The sequence below is a fragment of the Pleuronectes platessa genome, chromosome 3 (genome assembly GCF_947347685.1).
Source record: "Pleuronectes platessa chromosome 3, fPlePla1.1, whole genome shotgun sequence".
Lineage (NCBI taxonomy): Eukaryota > Metazoa > Chordata > Actinopteri > Pleuronectiformes > Pleuronectidae > Pleuronectes > Pleuronectes platessa.
In genome coordinates this window covers 21,584,777-21,607,903 of record NC_070628.1, presented here as the reverse complement: position 1 = coordinate 21,607,903, position 23,127 = coordinate 21,584,777, and the positions used below count along the sequence as shown (strand labels likewise).

Genomic DNA, 23,127 nt, shown 5'->3' with positions numbered 1-23,127 from the left:
TGCAAGTATGATCGTGTTGCTCTCTCTGGCGTTCCTCATGCCGGCCTTCTACTACATCCCCAAAGCTTCTGTGGCGGCTGTGATCATCTGTGTGGTGGCTCCCATGGTGGATTATCACGTCGTGCTTAAGATGTGGAGGATGCGCTGTACGTGTTACCTCAATTTTGTGCCACAGTGGATCTATCTGTTGAAGTCTGGGTGCTCGTGTGACCTTTTGTCGTGACGTTCCTGTTGAGCTTCTGGCAGGTGCATTACGGTGTTATCGGAGGAGTGGCTTTATCTGGAGTCCTGCTGCTGTACAACACGGCCAGACCCCAGATAAAGGTGCAGTAATATTCTTCACTGAAAAGTTCAAATCCTTTCCGAATCCTTTCAAAGGCAGCACACTTAAATCTCACTGTTTTTTGTAAAGTAAGTAACAAAGCACTTTTTCACCTGCAAGAGTTATTAATTGCAGGGCCCAGAAAGTAAAAAAACAGTTAAATCGTACAAAAAGCAAAAACGGAATATGAACACAAACAAAACAAAACAACCATATAGTGTCCAGTAAAGTGCATACAGAGACCGATCTGGTAAACTAAAGTGACCCTGAACACCTTTTTAAACAGGTTTGTGGTTTTTAAATGATTCCACAGAATCAGCAAACCTTGATGTAGGTCGGGTGTTCCACAACTTTGGTGCTATTGTCTCAAAAGGCACAAGAGAGTAATTTGCTAATAAGACGTCTTATTAGTAATGATGTATATGCTCCTGAAGCTCTGGATCTGCCTTTGAGCCCTTTGGCCGACTCCTAGGCCACACATGAAGGACCGCATACTCAACTGAGGTTTCTGACCTGCTACTGTTACTCAATAAATGAAATATGATTTTACATTGATTTGTATGTGGCCACAATATCAACACTGCCCAACACATAATGACTGATGCTTTTCTTAAATTGGTCAAAACTGTCTACGCAGCTGCTCAAGATTCACTCAGCCACTCCTGTCTTCTCTCTCTCTCTCTCTCTCTAGCTCTCGCTCTTGTTCTCTCTCTCTCTCTCTCTCTCTCTCTTGCTCACTTGGTCGTGCCAACACACACACCAACATTGTCATCAGACACACCGTATACTCAGACTCGGTAAAAACAATATAATTTGGTCTTTCTTAGCCAAATGACATTCATGGTTATTTGCATTTAAAGCAGTGAAGTGAATTCTGATCAATACCAGGTCTGAACTGGGCCTTTAACAAACAAGAAATCCAAACAAACTTCTACACATTAAAATCAATCGTTTTCCTGCTGTGATAATTTATAACTGACACCACAGTCTCACATCATCTACTTCTCAGACTTCATCATGGAACAAAACCTGAGGTAATGAGGTTTAAACTTCATTCTTCACCGCTGTGGAAAAAAAAGTGACTGCATCCACTGTGTTGGTTAATGGAAGGTTTCGAGGTGTAATGATATTTGTCATGAGAGTACAATAAATGCTCAGAAGATTTTTATATTATGTTTTATTCCAACAGGAGTTATTCTCCAAATTACCAATCCGGACGGATTAAATGCAATATCACAATTTACCGAACTTTAATTACAACTCATGAGCTTTAGTTTTGCGAGAATTCAGTTCATTGGATATGCTGGAAAAAAGGTTCTCATTTTTCCACAATAACGATTGATATTGCTGTTTAAAATTACATTTTATATTATTTTGACATCATGTTTTAACCCTAATCCTCTCCTTTACTTTACGGTCACATGAAGATATTTCAGAGAAATACGATTACCCGTCAAAAAAGATGATTAGAGACTTAGGGACATTTGAATCATCAGTCACATCAGTCAATATCGATTGGTGAAATTTGTGATATGTGATTATTTCAAAAAGTGACAAACTACCTCCATTGACTGTCAGTCAGTTATCCAGTGGCCAGAGATGTCACCCTTTTCCCCCTCATTAGAACTTGTTGCACTTCCTTGCACTTTGTATCTGCAAACCCTGACACTGGAGATGATTGTGCAATCTTCAACATTCCAACACTAAGTTACATGTGCTCTGAAACATGGGACCAGACTTCTTATAATATCTTTCAAAGAGTTTTATGTGTCAGAAATCTGTATTTTTTACTAACAGAGGACTCCCTCTGAGAGCTGCCAGAGACCAAATCTGAATTTACAGTATCCAAATTTTTTAATTCATAGATTTACAATAATAACTGTAATATAAAATATAACTGTACTTTTTCAAGTATTGTTAGTGAATAAAAAGTGTTTATTTTGTGAGTTTGAGTATCTTTATGTGCAACAATCTGCGAGTCATAGTGAAGCTGCACAATCGTACATTTCCCATCCATCCTGACTTCATCTCAGCTGTTTCTCCTTTGAGGGTTGGAGCGAGGTTGAAGCCAAAGAGAAAACCGACACAGACACAAGGAGAACATTCAAACCTCACAAAGAAAGTGGAAGACACATGTATATTAAAATGGAATTAGATTGTCAGAAAGTTTAGGGGAAGTGTCCTGGACAGAACAAAGGCAAAAACTCAGGGAAGCATCAGGAGTAGTTGATTACTTCAAGCACCATGTTAAGGCCCCTTCAGTCATCATCAGGCGACATCACTAAAACAACTAGAATGTCACTCAGTCAAATTCATACCTTCACCAATGCCAACAGTCTGATTTGTTTCAGTTAAATTCACTAGATCTTTTTTATGGATCTACACAGAGTTAAACACACTCATAATTATCAGTCCCCTACACATCTCAGATTTTTCCACCAAGATATTTTAATTTGTGAAGGAATTCTGAAAATACAAGAGGCCTAAATACCAAATTTGTCGTTGTGTATTTTAATAGGGGCTTTCTGCAGGAAGGATCAACACAGAGAGACACATGGATCTCAGAGTGAAGATGGTAAACAGTAAATTGCAAGGAACTGATATAGGAGAACTAAGGCTGTTTGTCTAAGCCAGTCAGACTGGTTCTATAGCCGCATTTTGAAACAGGAATAAATGATTTACATGTTTCCTTTGGAGATAGAGCAGACATAAATTCTGTTCTTTGGAGAATAAATAAGTGTCGTAAAGTTTTCAGGTCACACACAGTTCAAGATCATAAACAGTTCAGGTCATTAATTAAGTAGACAGGTCATAAAAGTATTTAAACAGGCCTGCAAAAACTTCATTTTCAACTATAAAATAGGTTTCAACCACACAATGTCAAACACAGTAATCTTTCCACTCCGAATTATTCTCTGAGAAATAAGTGAAAATTTCGAAAAACTTCCTTTTCCTGGATCAGCATTGAAATGAAGTGGTTTCCTCCCTGACACATACCGTAGTCTTTCACCAGCTCTGTTTCTTGGCTTGTGTGTAATCTTGCCAACTGCCAAGCCAATGACGAATTGCCAAACCTCCACCACTACCCTGTGCCAGTCCCATAAAGAAATGTGAAAAAAATCTGAACATCAACCCAAGTCCAAAGTGATGATATTTGTTCTATATTTTCAGTTTTGATTATTTGACTATTTGTCTTATCAGAATGAAGATAAACCGCCATATGGGGGAGGGGGGGGTTAGCTAATTCAGTCTTTTAAATCAATTCTTAAAACCTATTTTTACAGACTCTCTTTGTTTACTGCTTATATTCTTTGTATTTCTTTGCTTTTATGTTCCGTTGTTTTTTTCTTTTTTTTGTAAATTTTATCTGTAATTACAGCTTTTTCATGATGCTGTCTTATAATTGCTTTTATTTATTAGTTGCTGTTATCGGTGTCACTCTAAGCACTTTGTGATCCTTGTTTTTAAAGGTGCTTTGTAAATAAGGTTGTTTATAATCTTATTCTAAGAGCTGTAGAAAGACTTTCTCAGTAAGGTGTGACTAAAAGTTGTATTTGTGTAGGGATGATGTCAAACTCTTCTTACTAATCCCTGTTTGTGAAGTTTCCTGTATAAAGGAAGTTATTAAGATGATTCATCTGAGAGCTGTGCAAACCCTTTATCAGGATATCACTCAAAGTTGGATTTACGTAGCAATGATATTTAACCCTTTTGTGAATAGCATCTAACCTTCAAAGGGGTGTGTGAACTCTCCCTTTCTTCCTCCAGTGAAGCACCTAACGCTGAGTCAAACATTTACCTTGTATTAATAAAACTTAATAGAGGAAGTGAGTTTTTAAATATTAAACTAGACAATTAATACAAGCAGCACCACTGTGAGTCCAATAAATGGTGATAAGACTTGGTGTGTCCATATAATAAAAACAATCAATCGTTTTGAGAAATTAGGAAATGTAATCGGCTGTTATTTGATCTATTCATTGCACTCCTAACTTCAAAGATCTGTTCATTCATTAAAAAAACCCTTTCAACCAGTGACGTCCATTTTCAGTTTTATCATGCATAAACGCGCTCTACTGAGTGCCCTTCTAGTTTGTTTGTTTGATGTCAGCAGAATTACACAAAAACTACAGGACAGATTATCATGAAACTTGGTGGAAGGATGTGACATGGGTCAAACAATAATCCATCTGCACACAATCTTTAACAGTTTTGACAATTTCCCAGGGACTAACATAACAGTATCACCTGATCAGACATATTAAGAGAACTGATATCTATGAGTGTGCGTAATTTGGTTCAGCTCGACTGAATTCAAGGGGACTGTTTGGCCTTGGCGGAGGTATGTTCTTTAATGATCACCATTCTAGTTGAAATTTAAGTCCACCTAACAATTTCCAGAAACTGACGCAAATGGTATTTGTTCCGTCAAACCTGAACATGAAAACAGGGAGATGCTGTTAAATGATGTGGGACCTTGGACCTTTAATGAATATGTTGATCCACTACAACAGTCTGTCCCGGTTGTTGACCGGAGGAGGTTAATAGCGCTGGAATGTGCAAACCTGTCCAAACCAAAAAGTCTCCAGTACTGTATGTTGACCTGCGAATGTTTGAAGAACCATAAGATAAATCGATTAAGGGCTTTTGCATGTGTGTCGGTTATGTTTCATTAATTAGTAACTTGTTTGACGTCATATCAAACCAGTGTTATCAATGACCTGCTTTTATATTTCAACAATGATCTCCTCCTTTTGTCCTCTGCACACAGAGACAGGCCTATAAATGATCATGCTCTTGCTCACTAGGCAAATTTCACAGAGAGGTTTTGCAGCATCTACTGGATTTCCACTCACTCTCTCAAGGTGAGTACAAACACTGGCAAAGTAGAGTCATGATCATAATGTGAACATATGATTTTCATACATCTCTTTTGTGTTTTTCAGCAAGTTTGTGTCGTGGATTTGGTCCATGATGGAGATGCCTGGGGGTTTGCTCTTGCTCCTAATTTTTCAGTTTTTTATAGGGAACACTTCAGGTAAATCAATCTGACTTTCTGTAATCTCGAGTTAAATTTCTTCTCACCAGATTACACATAAAATTTTGCAGAACAACTAAAATTAGCAGAGTGTGTTCACAGACCACACCTCACAAGTATGACTTTGTTTATTTTACACTTTCTCTAAGTTTTAAATCTGTCCTTAAATAGCTTTAAATCAGCCTCCCAGCTCCGTCTGTGTTTCTCGTTCTGATGGTTGACATTTTATGTTCAGAGTTGCCAACTGTTTAATCATTCAATCAAAATGTATTTCTATAGCCCATATTCACAACTAACATTTTGCCTCTCAAGGCTTAGCAAGGTGTGACACCCGGGGGGGGGGGGGGGGGGGGGGGGGGGGGGGTGGTTAGGGCTATCTGTCCAAGTCCACAGAGAGAAGGAATAGAAGCTTAGGACTTATAACAAATTTATCACATAAAGAGATAGCATTAATTGCTTATTCCCTCTAACCCTATTACTCGTGCAGGGTGTGAAGAAAGTTACATTTATTTCTAGCTTTACAAGAGCATGGATCAAACAAGAGCATGGATCAAACAACAGCATGGATCAAACTGTCTTTGTACTTTTCACAGGGACACTTGTCTCCAGCTGTGATTCATGTCACACTGAATCCATGTGCCAGGAGTCACGGGAAAGAGGAGACACGTTCAGTGGCCCGGTCCTCTCTTGTGTCTGTAAAGATGGCTTCGTAGGCGACGGTCTCACCTGCTACGACACAAAACTCTGCAGTGACTCTTCGTGCTGTAGCCAAGGTTATCACTGGTCACAAGACAGCGGCTGTGTGGAAACTGACGAGTGCTCCCTCCCAGACCCACCGTGCGCACCGCCTCAGGTGTGCCACAACACACCAGGCTCTTTCATATGTATGGAGCCTTCCTCCACCGCCAGATCTGGGCCCTCTCCCCAATCTATCCAGTTCAATTGTGGAAACACTGTTTGTCCTAAGGGCATGGACTGCATCAGTAATAATGGGGTCGCCCGCTGCGCTGACCCCTGTGAGCTCTACACTGAGCTGCACAATGACTGGCGGTCGACAGATAACAAAATGAATCTGAACCCACGCTGTGACAGAGATGTTAACTGGCAAGGCTGGTATCGTCTGTTCCTGAATCAAACCAGTGCCCACGTTCCTGAGAGGTGTGTTCAGCAAAACAGGTGTGGAACACACGCTCCCCTATGGATAACAGAGCCTCATCCCACACAGCCAGGAGTGATTGTAAATCGGAATGTATGTGGTAACTGGCTCTCCGGCTGCTGCTCTTTTAGTTCACACACCATCAACGTCAAACTCTGCAACGGAAACTACTACGTCTACAAACTGGTGAAGCCGATGTCATGCGCTCTTGCCTATTGTGCAGGTACTGAAACTTTACTCTCTAACAAAAAATGCAATTTTCCCATTTAATCAATCCATTGTAAGCATAATAGTCTAGAGAATATATTGTCCTTTTGTTTATATATTCAAATGACATTTTATGAACAAAAAGTTATGGTTGCACACTGATACTTTCCATTGTCAACAGAGGTGAACAGAACAGATGTTGTAGTTCCTTTGACCACTCCTGGTCCAGGACAGCAAGGCACCCCTCAAACAGCAGCAGTGCACCACACTACAGATTCAACAACCACATCTGATCCAGGATATCAGACCTTCACCTCTGCTGCACCCACATCTGACACCTCTGGAACAATAGCAGCAGTGCCCCACACCACAGTATTACAGGCCACACTTTCTTCCCCCTATGCAACGCTCACATCTGGCACTCCTGGAACATCACCAGTGGAAAACAGCACAGGAGTGGAGGGACAGGTCCGCCTGGCCAATGGAGGAAACAGCTCCTGCTCTGGCAGAGTAGAGATCTTCCTCCGTGGACAGTGGGGGACGGTGTGTGATGACCACTGGGACCTGGTTGATGCTCAGGTGGTGTGCAGACAGCTGGGTTGTGGCAGGGTCCTGTCAGCACCACAAAGTGCACGGTTTGGACAGGGCAGTGGACCCATCTGGTTGGACGATGTTGTTTGCTCCGGCAGCGAATCAACGCTGACCGAGTGCCGGCACCGTGGGATTGGATCTCACAACTGTCAACACAGTGAGGATGCTGGTGTCGTCTGTGAAGGTAAACGCTTATTTGTCGATTTAAAGGCAATGAAGTCTCCCTGTCAGACAACATAGGATAACATTATAGAACAGAAATATGGAATATGTGCTTCACGCTGATATCAATGGAGTTTTTATAGAAATCCTACTGAAGTCTCTCTTTCATCTGTGTCTCTAATCAACAGTATTTTGTTGCATGTGTTTCTCGTAGCTGCTTCACCAGTGAGGCTGGTCAACTCTGACAACCGCTGCTCTGGCAGAGTGGAGATCTACCATGCTGGACAGTGGGGGACAGTGTGTGACGATTCCTGGGACCTGAATGATGCCAATGTTGTTTGCAGACAGCTGGGCTGTGGCAGGGCTCGTTCAGCACTGCAAAATGCTGCTTTTGGACCGGGCAGTGGACCCATCTGGTTGGACGACGTCATTTGTTCAGGAAGGGAGCCATCGATAACAGACTGCAGACATCAAGGGTTCGGGGTCCACAACTGTGGACATAATGAAGATGCCAGCATCATCTGTTACAGTAAATGTTTATATATATTTGAAGTTGGGTCCAGTAGTTATTGCTCACATTTAACTGGAAAATTGCCTCATTGACACATTTCAACATATATTGTTAATTTGTGGCACAATACGTCAAATGTGCAATAAATGTTTATGTCAAGAAAGTGAAATAGAGTTTTGGGCGTCAGGATAACATCTTCATTTATATCTTTAACTCGAGTGACACTCAGTAGAGCACTTACTGTACCTATGCTTACAGTCAGTCCCACACATATTTGTCTAATTCTAATGGTTGAAACATAAAATAAAAAAAAGGAAGAGTTCTTCAAGGCCCAAGCCCCAGCTCTCCACCAGGTTAGGTTGAAATCAGTTCAGTAGTTTTTTTAATAATCCTGCTGACGAATACACCAACAAACTATAACATCACTCAGTGGCGCACGTTCCACCACCAAGGACCGACAGTCTCCTTACATTAATTGGGGCTGCATCAAATTTCACACATTCATAGATATCAGTTCCCTTAATGTTCCAGATTGGATTTCATCAAGGTCAATGAATTGTTTCCTGGGTAAATGGTCAAAATGTTGAAAAACGCCCTTCTCGCAAATTTAAAGAAAGTGAAAAAAGAATCATTGATGTGACCACTGTTCTGAAGCTGCTCCAAAATACAAGTGTTTCCTCCCTGACCCATATCACAATCTTCCACCAGGTTTTGTGGAAATCTGTTCAGTATTTTTTAAGCATAATCTTGCTTACAAGCAAACATATAAACAGGTGTGAACGCATAACCTCCCGGTCAGAGAAATTTTAAAAGATGTTTTTCTCATTTATATTTATGCAGGTGGAAGCTGTTGTGGTCTTGTGGGTTCACATATATTTTTCTTTCAGTTCAACCAGGACCAAACTCCACAGTTTCACCAACCACAGCTGATCCAGGATCTCAGACTTTCACCTCTGCTTCACTCACATCTGGCACCCCTGGAACAACAGCAGTGGACAACACCACAGGAGTCGAGGGACAGGTCCGCCTGGCCAATGGAGGAAACAGCTCCTGCTCTGGCAGAGTAGAGATCTTCCTCCGTGGACAGTGGGGGACGGTGTGTGATGACCACTGGGACCTGGTTGATGCTCAGGTGGTGTGCAGACAGCTGGGTTGTGGCAGGGTCCTGTCAGCACCACAAAGTGCACGGTATGGACAGGGCAGTGGACCCATCTGGTTGGACGATGTTGTTTGCTCCGGCAGCGAATCAAAGCTGACCGAGTGCCGGCACCGTGGGATTGGATCTCACGATTGTGGTCACAGTGAGGATGCTGGTGTCGTCTGTGAAGGTAAATGCTTATTTGAAGATTTAAAGCCAATGAAGTCTCCCTGTCAGACAACATAGGATAACACTATAGAACAGAAATATGGAATATGTGCTTCACGCTGATATCAATGGAGTTTTTATAGAAATCCTACTGAAGTCTCTCTTTCATCTGTGTCTCTAATAAACAGTATTTTGATACATGTGTTTCTCGTAGCTGTTTCACCAGTGAGGCTGGTCAACTCTGACAACCGCTGCTCTGGCAGAGTGGAGATCTACCATGCTGGACAGTGGGGGACAGTGTGTGACGATTCCTGGGATCTGAATGATGCCAATGTGGTGTGCAGACAGCTGGGCTGTGGCAGGGCTCGTTCAGCACTGCAAAATGCTACTTTTGGACCGGGCAGTGGACCCATCTGGTTGGACGACGTCATTTGTTCAGGAAGGGAGCCATCGATAACAGACTGCAGACATCCAGGGTTCGGGGTCCACAACTGTGGACATAATGAAGATGCCAGCATCATCTGTTACAGTAAATGTTTATATATATTTGAAGTTGGGTCCAGTAGTTATTGCTCACATTTAACTGGAAAATTGCCTCATTGACACATTTCAACATATATTGTTAATTTGTGGCACAATACGTCAAATGTGCAATAAATGTTTATGTCAAGAAAGTGAAATAGAGTTTTGGGCGTCAGGATAACATCATCATTTATATCTTTAACTCGAGTGACACTCAGTAGAGCACTTACTGTACCTATGCTTACAGTCAGTCCCACACATATTTGTCTAATTCTAATGGTTGAAACATAAAATAAAAAAAAGGAAGAGTTCTTCAAGGCCCACGCCCCAGCTCTCCACCAGGTTAGGTTGAAATCAGTTCAGTACTTTTTTTAATAATCCTGCTGACGAATACACCAACAAACTATAACATCACTCAGTGGCGCACGTTCCACCACCAAGTACCGACAGTCTCCTTACATTAATTGGGGCTGCATCAAATTTCACACATTCATAGATATCAGTTCCCTTAATGTTCCAGATTGGATTTCATCAAGGTCAATGAATTGTTTCCTGGGTAAATGGTCAAAATGTTGAAAAACGCCCTTCTCGCAAATTTAAAGAAAGTGAAAAAAGAATCATTGATGTGACCACTGTTCTGAAGCTGCTCCAAAATACAAGTGTTTCCTCCCTGACCCATATCACAATCTTCCACCAGGTTTTGTGGAAATCTGTTCAGTATTTTTTAAGCATAATCTTGCTTACAAGCAAACATATAAACAGGTGTGAACGCATAACCTCCCGGTCAGAGAAATTTTAAAAGATGTTTTTCTCATTTATATTTATGCAGGTGGAAGCTGTTGTGGTCTTGTGGGTTCACATATATTTTTCTTTCAGTTCAACCAGGACCAAACTCCACAGTTTCACCAACCACAGCTGATCCAGGATCTCAGACTTTCACCTCTGCTTCACTCACATCTGGCACCCCTGGAACAACAGCAGTGGACAACACCACAGGAATCGAGGGACAGGTCCGCCTGGCCAATGGAGGAAACAGCTCCTGCTCTGGCAGAGTAGAGATCTTCCTCCGTGGACAGTGGGGGACGGTGTGTGATGACCACTGGGACCTGGTTGATGCTCAGGTGGTGTGCAGACAGCTGGGTTGTGGCAGGGTCCTGTCAGCACCACAAAGTGCACGGTTTGGACAGGGCAGTGGACCCATCTGGTTGGACGATGTTGTTTGCTCCGGCAGCGAATCAAAGCTGACCGAGTGCCGGCACCGTGGGATTGGAACTCACGATTGTGGTCACAGTGAGGATGCTGGTGTCGTCTGTGAAGGTAAATGCTTATTTGAAGATTTAAAGCCAATGAAGTCTCCCTGTCAGACAACATAGGATAACACTATAGAACAGAAATATGGAATATGTGCTTCACGCTGATATCAATGGAGTTTTTATAGAAATCCTACTGAAGTCTCTCTTTCATCTGTGTCTCTAATAAACAGTATTTTGATACATGTGTTTCTCGTAGCTGTTTCACCAGTGAGGCTGGTCAACTCTGACAACCGCTGCTCTGGCAGAGTGGAGATCTACCATGCTGGACAGTGGGGGACAGTGTGTGACGATTCCTGGGACCTGAACGATGCCAATGTGGTGTGCAGACAGCTGGGCTGTGGCAGGGCTCGTTCAGCACTGCAAAATGCTGCTTTTGGACAGGGCAGTGGACCCATCTGGTTGGACGACGTCATTTGTTCCGGAAGGGAGCCATCGATAACAGACTGCAGACATCAAGGGTTCGGGGTCCACAACTGTGGACATAATGAAGATGCCAGCATCATCTGTGACAGTAAATGTTTATATATATTTGAAGTTGGGTCAAGTTGTAATTGCTCACATTTAACTGGAAAATTGCCTTATTGACACATTTCAACATATATTGTTAATTTGTCGCACAATACGTAAAATGTGCAGTAAATGTTTATGTCAAGAAAATGAAATAGAGTTTTGGGCGTCAGGATAACGTCATCATTTATATCTTTAACTCGAGTGACACTCACTAAAGCACTTACTGCACCTCTGCTTACAGTCAATCCCACACACATTTGTCTAATTCTAATGGTAGAAATATAAAAGAAAAAAAGGAAGAGTTCTTCAAGGCCCAAGCCCCAGCTCTCCACCAGGTTAGGTTGAAATCAGTTCAGTAGTTTTTTTAATAATCCTGCTGACGAATACACCAACAAACTATAACATCACTCAGTGGCGCACGTTCCACCACCAAGTACCGACAGTCTCCTTACATTAATTGGGGCTGCATCAAATTTCATACATTCATAGATATCAGTTCCCTTAATGTTCCAGATTGGATTTCATCAAGGTCAATGAATTGTTTCCTGGGTAAATGGTCAAAATGTTGAAAAACGCCCTTCTCGCAAATTTAAAGAAAGTGAAAAAAGAATCATTGATGTGACCACTGTTCTGAAGCTGCTCCAAAATACAAGTGTTTCCTCCCTGACCCATATCACAATCTTCCACCAGGTTCTGTGGAAATCTGTTCAGTATTTTTTAAGCATAATCTTGCTTACAAGCAAACATATAAACAGGTGTGAACGCATAACCTCCCGGTCAGAGAAATTTTAAAAGATGTTTTTCTCATTTATATTTATGCAGGTGGAAGCTGTTGTGGTCTTGTGGGTTCACATATATTTTTCTTTCAGTTCAACCAGGACCAAACTCCACAGTTTCACCAACCACAGCTGATCCAGGATCTCAGACTTTCACCACTGCTTCGCTCACATCTGGCACCCCTGGAACAACAGCAGTGGACAACACCACAGGAGTCGAGGGACAGGTCCGCCTGGCCAATGGAGGAAACAGCTCCTGCTCTGGCAGAGTAGAGATCTTCCTCCGTGGACAGTGGGGGACGGTGTGTGATGACCACTGGGACCTGGTTGATGCTCAGGTGGTGTGCAGACAGCTGGGTTGTGGCAGGGTCCTGTCAGCACCACAAAGTGCACGGTTTGGACAGGGCAGTGGACCCATCTGGTTGGACGATGTTGTTTGCTCCGGCAGCGAATCAAAGCTGACCGAGTGCCGGCACCGTGGGATTGGATCTCACGATTGTGGTCACAGTGAGGATGCTGGTGTCGTCTGTGAAGGTAAATGCTTATTTGAAGATTTAAAGCCAATGAAGTCTCCCTGTCAGACAACATAGGATAACACTATAGAACAGAAATATGGAATATGTGCTTCACGCTGATATCAATGGAGTTTTTATAAAAATCCTACTGAAGTCTCTCTTTCATCTGTGTCTCTAATAAACAGTATTTTGATACATGTGTTTCTCGTAGCTGTTTCACCAGTGAGGCTGGTCAACTCTGACAACCGCTGCTCTGGCAGAGTGGAGATCTACCATGCTGGACAGTGGGGGACAGTGTGTGACGATTCCTGGGACCTGAACGATGCCAATGTGGTGTGCAGACAGCTGGGCTGTGGCAGGGCTCGTTCAGCAATGCAAAATGCTGCTTTTGGACCGGGCAGTGGACCCATCTGGTTGGACGACGTCATTTGTTCAGGAAGGGAGCCATCGATAACAGACTGCAGACATCCAGGGTTCGGGGTCCACAACTGTGGACATAATGAAGATGCCAGCATCATCTGTGACAGTAAATGTTTATATATATTTGAAGTTGGGTCCAGTAGTTATTGTTCACATTTAACTGGAAAATTGCCTCATTGATACATTTCAACATATATTGTTAATTTGTGGCACAATACGTCAAATGTGCAGTAAATGTTTATGTCAAGAAAGTGAAATAGAGTTCTCTGCCTCAGGATAACATCATCATTTATATCTTTAACTCGAGTGACACTCACTAAAGCACTTACTGTACCTCTGCTTACAGTCAATCCCACACACATTTGTCTAATTCTAATGGTAGAAATATAAAAGAAAAAAAGGAAGAGTTCTTCAAGGCCCAAGCCCCAGCTCTCCACCAGGTTAGGTTGAAATCAGTTCAGTAGTTTTTTTAATAATCCTGCTGACGAATACACCAACAAACTATAACATCACTCAGTGGCGCACGTTCCACCACCAAGGACCGACAGTCTCCTTACATTAATTGGGGCTGCATCAAATTTCACACATTCATAGATATCAGTTCCCTTAATGTTCCAGATTGGATTTCATCAAGGTCAATGAATTGTTTCCTGGGTAAATGGTCAAAATGTTGAAAAACGCCCTTCTCGCAAATTTAAAGAAAGTGAAAAAAGAATCATTGATGTGACCACTGTTCTGAAGCTGCTCCAAAATACAAGTGTTTCCTCCCTGACCCATATCACAATCTTCCACCAGGTTCTGTGGAAATCTGTTCAGTATTTTTTAAGCATAATCTTGCTTACAAGCAAACATATAAACAGGTGTGAACGCATAACCTCCCGGTCAGAGAAATTTTAAAAGATGTTTTTCTCATTTATATTTATGCAGGTGGAAGCTGTTGTGGTCTTGTGGGTTCACATATATTTTTCTTTCAGTTCAACCAGGACCAAACTCCACAGTTTCACCAACCACACCTGATCCAGGATCTCAGACCTTCACCTCTGCTTCGCTCACATCTGGCACCCCTGGAACAACAACAGTGGTCAACAGCACAGGAGTCGAGGGACAGGTCCGCCTGGCCAATGGAGGAAACAGCTCCTGCTCTGGCAGAGTAGAGATCTTCCTCCGTGGACAATGGGGGACGGTGTGTGATGACCACTGGGACCTGGTTGATGCTCAGGTGGTGTGCAGACAGCTGGGTTGTGGCAGGGTCCTGTCAGCACCACAAAGTGCACGGTATGGACAGGGCAGTGGACCCATCTGGTTGGACGATGTTGTTTGCTCCGGCAGCGAATCAAAGCTGACCGAGTGCCGGCACCGTGGGATTGGATCTCACAACTGTGGTCACAGTGAGGATAGTGGCGTCCTCTGTGAAGGTAAATGCTTATTTGAAGATTTAAAGCCAATGAAATCTCCCTGTCAGACAACATAGGATAACACTATAGAACAGAAATATGGTATATGTGCTTCACACCGATAACAATGGAGTTTTTATAGAAATCCTATTGAAGTCTCTCTTTCATCTGTGTCTCTAATCAACAGTATTTTGTTGCATGTGTTTCTCGTAGCTGCTTCACCAGTGAGGCTGGTCAACTCTGACAACCGCTGCTCTGGCAGAGTGGAGATCTACCATGCTGGACAGTGGGGGACAGTGTGTGACGATTCCTGGGACCTGAACGATGCCAATGTGGTGTGCAGACAGCTGGGCTGTGGCAGGGCTCGTTCAGCACTGCAAAATGCTACTTTTGGACCGGGCATTGGACCCATCTGGTTGGACGACGTCATTTGTTCAGGAAGGGAGCCATCGATAACAGACTGCAGACATCCAGGGTTCGGGGTCCACAACTGTGGACATAATGAAGATGCAAGCGTTCTCTGTGAATGTAGGTTTACTTCTTATATTTTACTTGTTTTTATATAATATTGCTAATTACACACAGTGACATGTTATTTGAAGTTCTCGTATTGGTCTCATCTGGTATTAACCATCTCATCTTCTTTTGTGCACACATTTATTTACTGACTTTTAAAAACTTTGTCTTTAGTCCAGCGCCCTCCACTCCAGCATCCTCAGCTCATCTGTGGACATGATAAAATCCAAATAGGGCTAAATATGGCTGCCATAACTTCCATGGGTTTGAACCCACTCTCCGGAAACCTGGCAGTTCGCAACTGCTCCTGGGTCAGAATGCATAATGATGTAGTTTGGTACGAGGTGGACGCTCAGGCAGGTGCATGTGGAAACACACTGACGGTAAATACTTTGTTCATTTTCAAGTTATGTCCATTCATTTATTATTACGATATGTAAGACTTATCTATTGGTTCCAAAATGTACTCCTCTGCAGGGAGCTCAGATTAGCAGGAACTTGCAGAGACAATATCTTAAACCCAGATCTTATGCCTGTATGACAAAACCTCTCAAAACTGTAATAGAGCTATAAGTGACTAATAATTGAACCACTGTGTCTTTCAGACCAACCGTACACACGCCATCTACTCCAACAGTTTATATCTCTACCGAGGAAATGTGTCCTTCTCACGTCCTGTGAGTCTTCCCTTCTCCTGTGCGTATCCCCTCGACACAGACACCAGCATGAATGTGGCAATCAGACCCGTGCTGCCGTAAGTACCTTTTCATTGAATACGACAATCACCCACTTTTTACAGTTGTAAAATAGACAAGACGAAACCTGGTGAAAATTGGTGTAGTTTATGCTACTTTTAACCAATCATGTCAGCGTAAAGGCTGATTTATAGTCGGGTTGTAGACACGCACGCATGCACGCAAGACACGCAACATGCCCCTCGCGTGCCCTCTTGCAGCTTGCGTGCGTCCGCCAATTTTTCGAACTATACAACAAAGCGACGCGAGCCTCACGCAGCCCGCAAGGCTTGTGATTGGTCTGCTTACTACATCCCGTCCGGAGTCTAGTTTCCGGTTTCATGCCCCACAATACGCGGAAATCACGGAAGATTTGGAAGAACAAATATGGACCAAATAGATGAGCACTTGGCAGAAGAGATCCGAAAGTATGACCACTTGTATAACCCGTCACTGACTGGCTGATTTGTCCGCCAGAAATAGGCTACGAGGAGCCGGAGTGGCGATGTAAATAAACAGTCGACGAAGAAGAAGACGTCTCTTTTTGTGTTTTGTCTTCGACCAAAACGTTACTGTTCTGGCTCTGAATTGCGTTGCAACACGCGCAACAGGTTAGAGAAGCATAAACCAAAACGAGTCCGTCGATGCAACTGCGTGGCTTTCCGCGGTTGCAGTCGCAGGACTATAATTTGGCCTTAAGCATGCACTGCTGTTTGCCACAGTGGCTTTATACCTCCAAGACACATCAATATCACCTGTGTAGGATTTTATGTCATCATAATAACAAGGCTTATATTTTTGACAGAACTGCAGTTGGCCTCTCAGGCTTAGGTAGCAAAGCTCGAGCCTCCATGTCTCTGTTCCGCACCTCCAGCTTCACTCAGCCTTATCCATCTGGCTTGATCACGCTCCCTGTGGGCTCACCTCTGCATGTGGGCGTCTCTGTATTAGTCAGAGACCCAAGCTTTGTAGTTGTCCTGGAGAACTGCTACGCCTCTGACTCATCAAACTCCAATGATACTGCACGATACTTTTTCATCCAGAACAAGTAAGTGTTCCTCTTCATCATTATGCTTTGTGGTTTATAATGGAAATGGGGGGAAAAGACTGTGTATGATGTGATGTATAATGGCCCACATGACATGCTCCATCCTCACTGCCAGGTGCCCCACTGACCGACAACAAGTGGCAGTGATCGAGAGCGGCTCATCCCGACAGGCTCGTTTCTCCGCCCTGTTTTTCCTGATCAATAGTGAAAACAGTGACATTTACCTCCACTGCAGCCTCAGCCTGTGTGACCAGAGGAGCTCCCGCTGTGCCCCAGTACGTCACACGTTTCACATTATCAATAGCATTATCGAACAATAGTCACTGCAGCTTTGCACTGGTTTTGATTGGATCTGTTATTCCCCCTCCTTTTCATAGTCTTGCAGAAGAAGGACATCTCGCTCTGTTTCCAGCTCTGCTACTCTGAAGCCCCTCACCATTGGACCAATCTCTTGTGAGTATGATTAACTATGTGCTCTCAGGATTGATGTGTCAACACAATGACCAATACAGAATAAATCACCATTATTTTCCTCTTTCTTCTTTTCTTCAGGGTACAAGTCACCTGAGTGAGCTGGTAACATATAGTAATAATACAAACTCATTTCATATTATGAATTCCTTTATTCATAAATCGATAATAAAAAAACACATGTTACATTGCATAATTGAATCGTAACACTGGTTTTCCTGATTTGTATTAGCTGTGTAATGAGCTTTGAAATGATTGAAGAAAATAAAAAACAACGTCAGAGTACTTTTCTTTTCTCTGTTTCTCTGTATTTTCATCTATAGTTTAAATAAATGCACAGTCATACCGACTCATCAAGCACAATATAAATATACACCCATACATACTGAGGCAGGCAATAACAGTGGTTAAAGGGAATGTGCAAAAGCAAGTGTGCATATAGTCTGTTGTGCAAAGACACAATGTCAGTATAGCAAGTTGTCCTTTTTTTATGTGGGGAGAGGAAGACAGTGGCAGTGTTTGGAGGTGTTCATCAGTTTTTATGGCCTGAGGGTAAAATCTGTCTTGGAGTCTTGGAGTCCTGCATTTCAGACTGGTGTGAGGAGGTGATGCTGAGTGGGGTCTTTGGTTGTGTTGCTGGCTCCTCTGAAGACTCTCTGCTGGTAGATGTACTGCAGAGATGAAGGCCTGATCCTGTGATGTGTGAATAAATGTGATACAACCGTTTCTGCTCATAACAAAGGTAAATCCAGATTACATGATTGATATTTGTGATCCTGATGTGGTCATCTCCCAACCAAATATTTAGGTGTCACTCACCCCTGCCTTTCTGTGTTGTCGTATGAGTTCCTCAGATATGACCTCCACAGGATGTCAGGATCATTTCCTCCCGACTTTTTCCTGAGATTGCTTTATAGACAGCTCGATGAAGAGAAAGATTCTCCGCTCAGGAGTGTGACAGTGGTGTAAGAGTTAAACTTGTTAATGTAAGTGATGTCAAAGGAAGTAAAAAGTTATGCAGTGAACGTCAACTTCTCCTGCGCCACCGCTGCGTGCACATTTTCAAGATCCCAGAGGCCAGGATCGGAGACGTGGTCCTGGGTCTGCTGTGTCTCACACTGCTGGTCATGTTGATGTTTATGAAGACGGGTTTGGGCTCTGATGACACGCCCCGCAATTCTAAACTCTCCAGGAAACTAGTGTGGGCTGTTGCTACAAGTGAGGGCCTGCATGAGTGTGTGTGATGTTTCACTTTGTTAGAGGATAACATATGAATCAGTCCACTTTGCCTTCTGTTTGTCCTCCTCCTTATCGGTCACCTTCAGTGCGTAATGCTCTGGTGGTCGTTGCTGCCTCCTTCATAGCGTTTTCGTGGGATGCATACGGTTATCACGTGTTCACAATCACTGGGAAAACCAGTGATTAAAAATCTTAAATTTTAGGGGACAGTTTTGCCTTCGTGGAGGTATGCGCTCTACTGAGTGCCCTTCTAGTTTTTTATTAATTTTTTTTTCAGCAGAGTTACACAAAAACTACTGGACAGATTATCACGAAACTTGGTGGAAGGATGGGACATGAGTCAAACAAGAATCCATCTGCACACTATCTTTACCATTTTTGACAATTTTCCAGGGAATAACATAACAATAAAACCTGATCAGACATATTAAAGGGGACATATTATGAAAATTCCACTTTTGTAGTGCTTCTACACATTAGTTTGGGTATCTGGCATGTCTACCGTCCCAAAAACTCTGGAAAAAAATCACTCCCGCGATTTGTTGTGGTTCCTCTATTTCAGAAACTATGTGCTAAAGTGCGTCCAATGGAATTTCCCCCGAAATAGACGTCATAGTCGAAAAATGCCCATTTAGTACATTCCCCCATAGCTCTATGCACTCCCCCACTACCACTCGACCCACCCCTAGATGTACCCTCCCACTTTATAGAAGCTCGGTCCACCGGTGTCCGCCATTTCATTCTTGCAAGCCTTGGAAACACTTGGATTAGCTAACTAGCAGCATGAATCGGTGGTCGGCTGCAAACATGTCTTCATGTGACTCCAGCTTCAGAAGACACAAGATTGAGATGGATTGAGTTCATATATGATGGCAACGTTCCTGCCACCACTTTGAATCGGACTTTTTTATCAACCTGGTCCAATATAATGCTGGATTCTCTAAAAGGTTGTTATTGAAAGAGGGGTCGGTGCCATCTTTCCATGGCAATACTGAAGACGAGGGAAATGTAAGTATTTTTTTTTTATAATTCTGGTATTTGCTTCTTTTAGACATTTTGTGTGGAGGCTAGTGCCGTTAGCATGTTGTGCCGTGTGTGTGAGGGGGTGGGGGGCTAGTATGTAGTGGTGGGGGACAGGTAGAGACTTTACAGGAGCTTTCATTAATCGAGGACGGCTGGCTAGTCCACGGTGAACGGTGATCACATGGCAGGTTCGTGAGTGTTGTGCTCTCAACGCCCCCCCCCCCCCCCCCCCCCCCCCCTCCGCTCGAGGGGCCGTAGCACCTACTACGAGCCCCTTAGCAGCTACTACGAACCCCGGTAGTAGCTGCTACGAGCTCCGGTTGTAGCTGCTGGAGCTTGAAGTTAGCTACGGATGTTTGTAGTAGCTGCTACGAGCTCCGGTTGTAGCTGCTGTAGTTTGAAGTTAGCTACGGATGTTTGTAGTAGCTGCTACGAGCTCCGGTTGTAGCTGCTGTAGTTTGAAGTTAGCTACGGATGTTTGTAGTAGCTGCTACGAGCTCCGGTTGTAGCTGCTGGAGCTTGAAGTTAGCTACGGAAGTTTGTAGTAGCTGCTACGAGTGTCGGCCGTAGCGAACTTCCAGCCCAGTGCTGCCTTGGGAAAAAAATCAGCGGCACAGTACTAACGGGAGGACACGCGAGCGGGGGGCGGGGGGGAGAGCGGAGAGCACAACACTCACGAACCTAACTTCCAGCTGCAGCTGCTGCTATGGCCGCTCGTTCAAGATACCGGAGTATGTTGTTGTCATAATGTGCGGGAATAGAACGATTATTCATTACCAGCCCTAGTTTGGGGAAATGTGTCCTTGTATCCTTGTATGCATGACAGTAGTACAAACATGAATAACATTGCTGCTTTTGGTGTTCAGGCAAGCACATCTGTTCACGGTGCTAGGCTACATCACGTAGCATGCCAGACGGACCCACCACAGATGCGCACACATGGAACGCGGCTTTCTATGAAAACACTGCGACCTCACTACAAAAGTACAGGTTTGTTTACCCTCAGTTACTTCTTCATGTCATTGATTGTGTCTCCGTGTTAAAGTTGTAACAGCATCACATTTGTTGTGACTCCATGGATATTGTGTCTGTTTTATCATAGGCACACAGAAAACTGTGCTGCACTGATGTCGGTGTTGGGACCTCAGCTGTAAGAGACCTTGCTTGGAGGAGGGAGAGGACAAGATGTGACGTGAGTGACTCAATATTTAATCTAAACATTTCAATAATCACATAGATTACCATCCTACACTTTTTTAGCTTTTGCAGCCTTTTGGTGAAATCTTTGTCGTTCTAATAGAATGGAATCTTCCAACCCTGTTCATAAGACACCCACATATATTGTCTATGAAAACTGCTTCCTGGAGCTGTTTGAGGTTTGTCCTGTGTGTCGGCGGGGGACAGATGTAATATATAAGAAGGGCGAGTGCACAGAAAAGCCGGTGAAAGCAGATGCAATCTTCCGTGATTCTCACAGGCTCTATTTAAAAGCCAAACAATGTGAAAACAGTATGTGAAACATAAATAACATATCAATTAACTGCTGTCTTTAAATGGTCTTCACCATTTAAAGACCATTTATTTATCGTCTTCACGATAAATAGAATAATATAATTATAAAAAGAAAATAATAAATACAAAAAAGTGCAAAATGTCCAACTTTTTCCCCAATTTGTATTACAGATTACATGGATAACCTGTTGGACCTCATCTTCCACGAGGTTTTTCAGGACCCGGCCCCATATGTGAATGAGGTGCTGAAGATCTCAAAACCTGAGGATCTCTCTGCCTAGTATGAGAAACCTGACAAGCAGGAAGTTATAGCCAGCTATGTGTCGAGTTTCAATCAAGGGCAGGTCTGAACCCTATATAACTTCCCTGAGCATCAGGGAACACTCTGCGTATCTGGAGCACCGAGCAGGAGGGCAGGACCACCCTGATTCTCCGGCCCAGGTGGCCTCAACACCAGCTCACAAAGCTTCTGTACGCCAAATCCCTGTAACAGCTGAGCAAAGTTTACATTGTATTTAGAGAATAAAAGGTGACACACAAATATAAAGTGTTCCTTTGTTTACAGTATAGCTACTGATGGCACAAATTGTATTTTTGTAATGAATGTATTTATTATACTTGGTATTTTTTGTATTTATTACCTATGTCCCAGCCAGTACATTTAATAACTGATTAAAAAGCTCTGTGGCAATCTTTCTAGCAATCTTTCTGACAATAAAAGTTTATAGAAACAGTTGTGTGCTTTTAATGTTTGATATGTAACATGTCAACAATTGACACGTGTAAGATGAGCAGTTAGCAAAGTAATACAGAGGGAAGAGTAATTTATGTATTTTATTCCTCAGTCATAATTTTATTGCAGAAATGACTGATATCTCATGCATAAAAAAAACAAAACTTACTGCTCTATTCCTTTTAGACATAAAGGCCCATAATCTGCCCTATAGATGTTGAAGAACACATTCAAACAGGCTAATTAATGGAGGTAAAAACATTATGTCCTACACCTCCATGAGAGGGGGGAGGGGTGAGAAGGGGGAGGGATGAGAGGGGTGAAAGGGGGTGGGGTAAGATGGGGGCGGGGTGAGAGGGGGGCGGGGCCCTCAAAACAGGTCGATCTGAGGAGGGCTGTTTTAGACAGAGTAAAAAGGTGCTGTTTTAAATTATCCTTGTGGTATTTTTACCAAAAAATGTTACAGACATTTCATTAAGACCCCAAGGAACCATATCAACTGTGGTGAAATGGGCATAATATGTCCCCTTTAAGAGAACTGATATCTATGATTGTGCGTAATTTGGTTCAGCTCGACTGAATTAAGAGGGACTGTTTGGCCTTGGTGGATGTGTGTGCTTGTAATGGAAATTTATCTCGAGATTTGAAATAATGAGTTTCTCAGACCAGAGTTGTCTTAGAGGATTAATTAATAGCTCTGCATAGGGTAACACAGTCAGCAACATGGCTCAGAGTGAAACAACAAGGAAGTTAAAAAGGAGGGTTTTTATACAATGTGATGAACATGAAACAAGACAGAAAGCTGACAGGAAACGTCTGCTGTTTGGCATCACTGATACAGAAAGAGGAATCAAACCCAGCACACAGATGCACAGATTAAAAAAAAATGAAATGTAAAGTTCAACAGGAGGTGGAATAACCAAGTAAGGGCATGAACTTTGAGGTTGGATCAGCTAAGTGCACAGAAAACAGTCAAAAAAGACAGGCCTATAAATGATCATGTTGTCGCACCTGGCAAATTTCACAAAGAGGTTTTTCACCATCTGCTGGATTTCCACTCACTCCCTCCAAGGTGAGTACAATCACTGGCAAAGTAGAGTAATGATCA

At 42.9% G+C, this 23,127-nt stretch overlaps 1 protein-coding gene and 1 long non-coding RNA gene across 2 annotated transcripts; both read left to right on the top strand.

The window, feature by feature from the left end:
- Nucleotides 1-7: 7 nt before the first annotated feature.
- On the top strand, nucleotides 8-17,631 carry LOC128436468 (deleted in malignant brain tumors 1 protein). The gene is made up of 22 exons (XM_053418198.1): nucleotides 8-106; nucleotides 247-324; nucleotides 5,131-5,187; nucleotides 5,269-5,271; nucleotides 6,328-6,518; nucleotides 6,648-6,739; nucleotides 6,905-7,498; nucleotides 7,691-8,005; nucleotides 8,875-9,315; nucleotides 9,508-9,822; nucleotides 10,692-11,132; nucleotides 11,325-11,639; nucleotides 12,508-12,948; nucleotides 13,141-13,455; nucleotides 14,372-14,764; nucleotides 14,957-15,271; nucleotides 15,434-15,642; nucleotides 15,865-16,013; nucleotides 16,799-17,041; nucleotides 17,157-17,316; nucleotides 17,419-17,494; nucleotides 17,594-17,631. The coding sequence occupies exons 1-22, from the start codon at nucleotides 8-10 to the stop codon at nucleotides 17,611-17,613; spliced, it is 5,262 nt and encodes a 1,753-aa protein (XP_053274173.1). The 3' UTR covers nucleotides 17,614-17,631.
- Nucleotides 17,632-19,678: 2,047 nt separating this feature from the next.
- Nucleotides 19,679-22,298, top strand: LOC128433283 (uncharacterized). The gene is made up of 3 exons (XR_008336010.1): nucleotides 19,679-19,759; nucleotides 20,641-20,764; nucleotides 20,877-22,298. It is a non-coding gene; the product is annotated as an uncharacterized LOC128433283 (long non-coding RNA).
- Nucleotides 22,299-23,127: the final 829 nt, after the last annotated feature.

What these genes read in the sequence shown, in the direction of transcription:
- LOC128436468 (XM_053418198.1), top strand. Translation starts at nt 8, where the DNA reads ATGATCGTGTTGCTCTCTCTGGCGTTCCTCATGCCGGCCTTCTACTAC. An exon ending in CGCTCTTGCCTATTGTGCAG is followed by an intron (nt 6,740 to 6,904) that starts GTACTGAAACTT and finishes CATTGTCAACAG; the next exon opens with AGGTGAACAGAACAGATGTT. An exon ending in TGCTGGTGTCGTCTGTGAAG is followed by an intron (nt 11,133 to 11,324) that starts GTAAATGCTTAT and finishes TGTTTCTCGTAG; the next exon opens with CTGTTTCACCAGTGAGGCTG.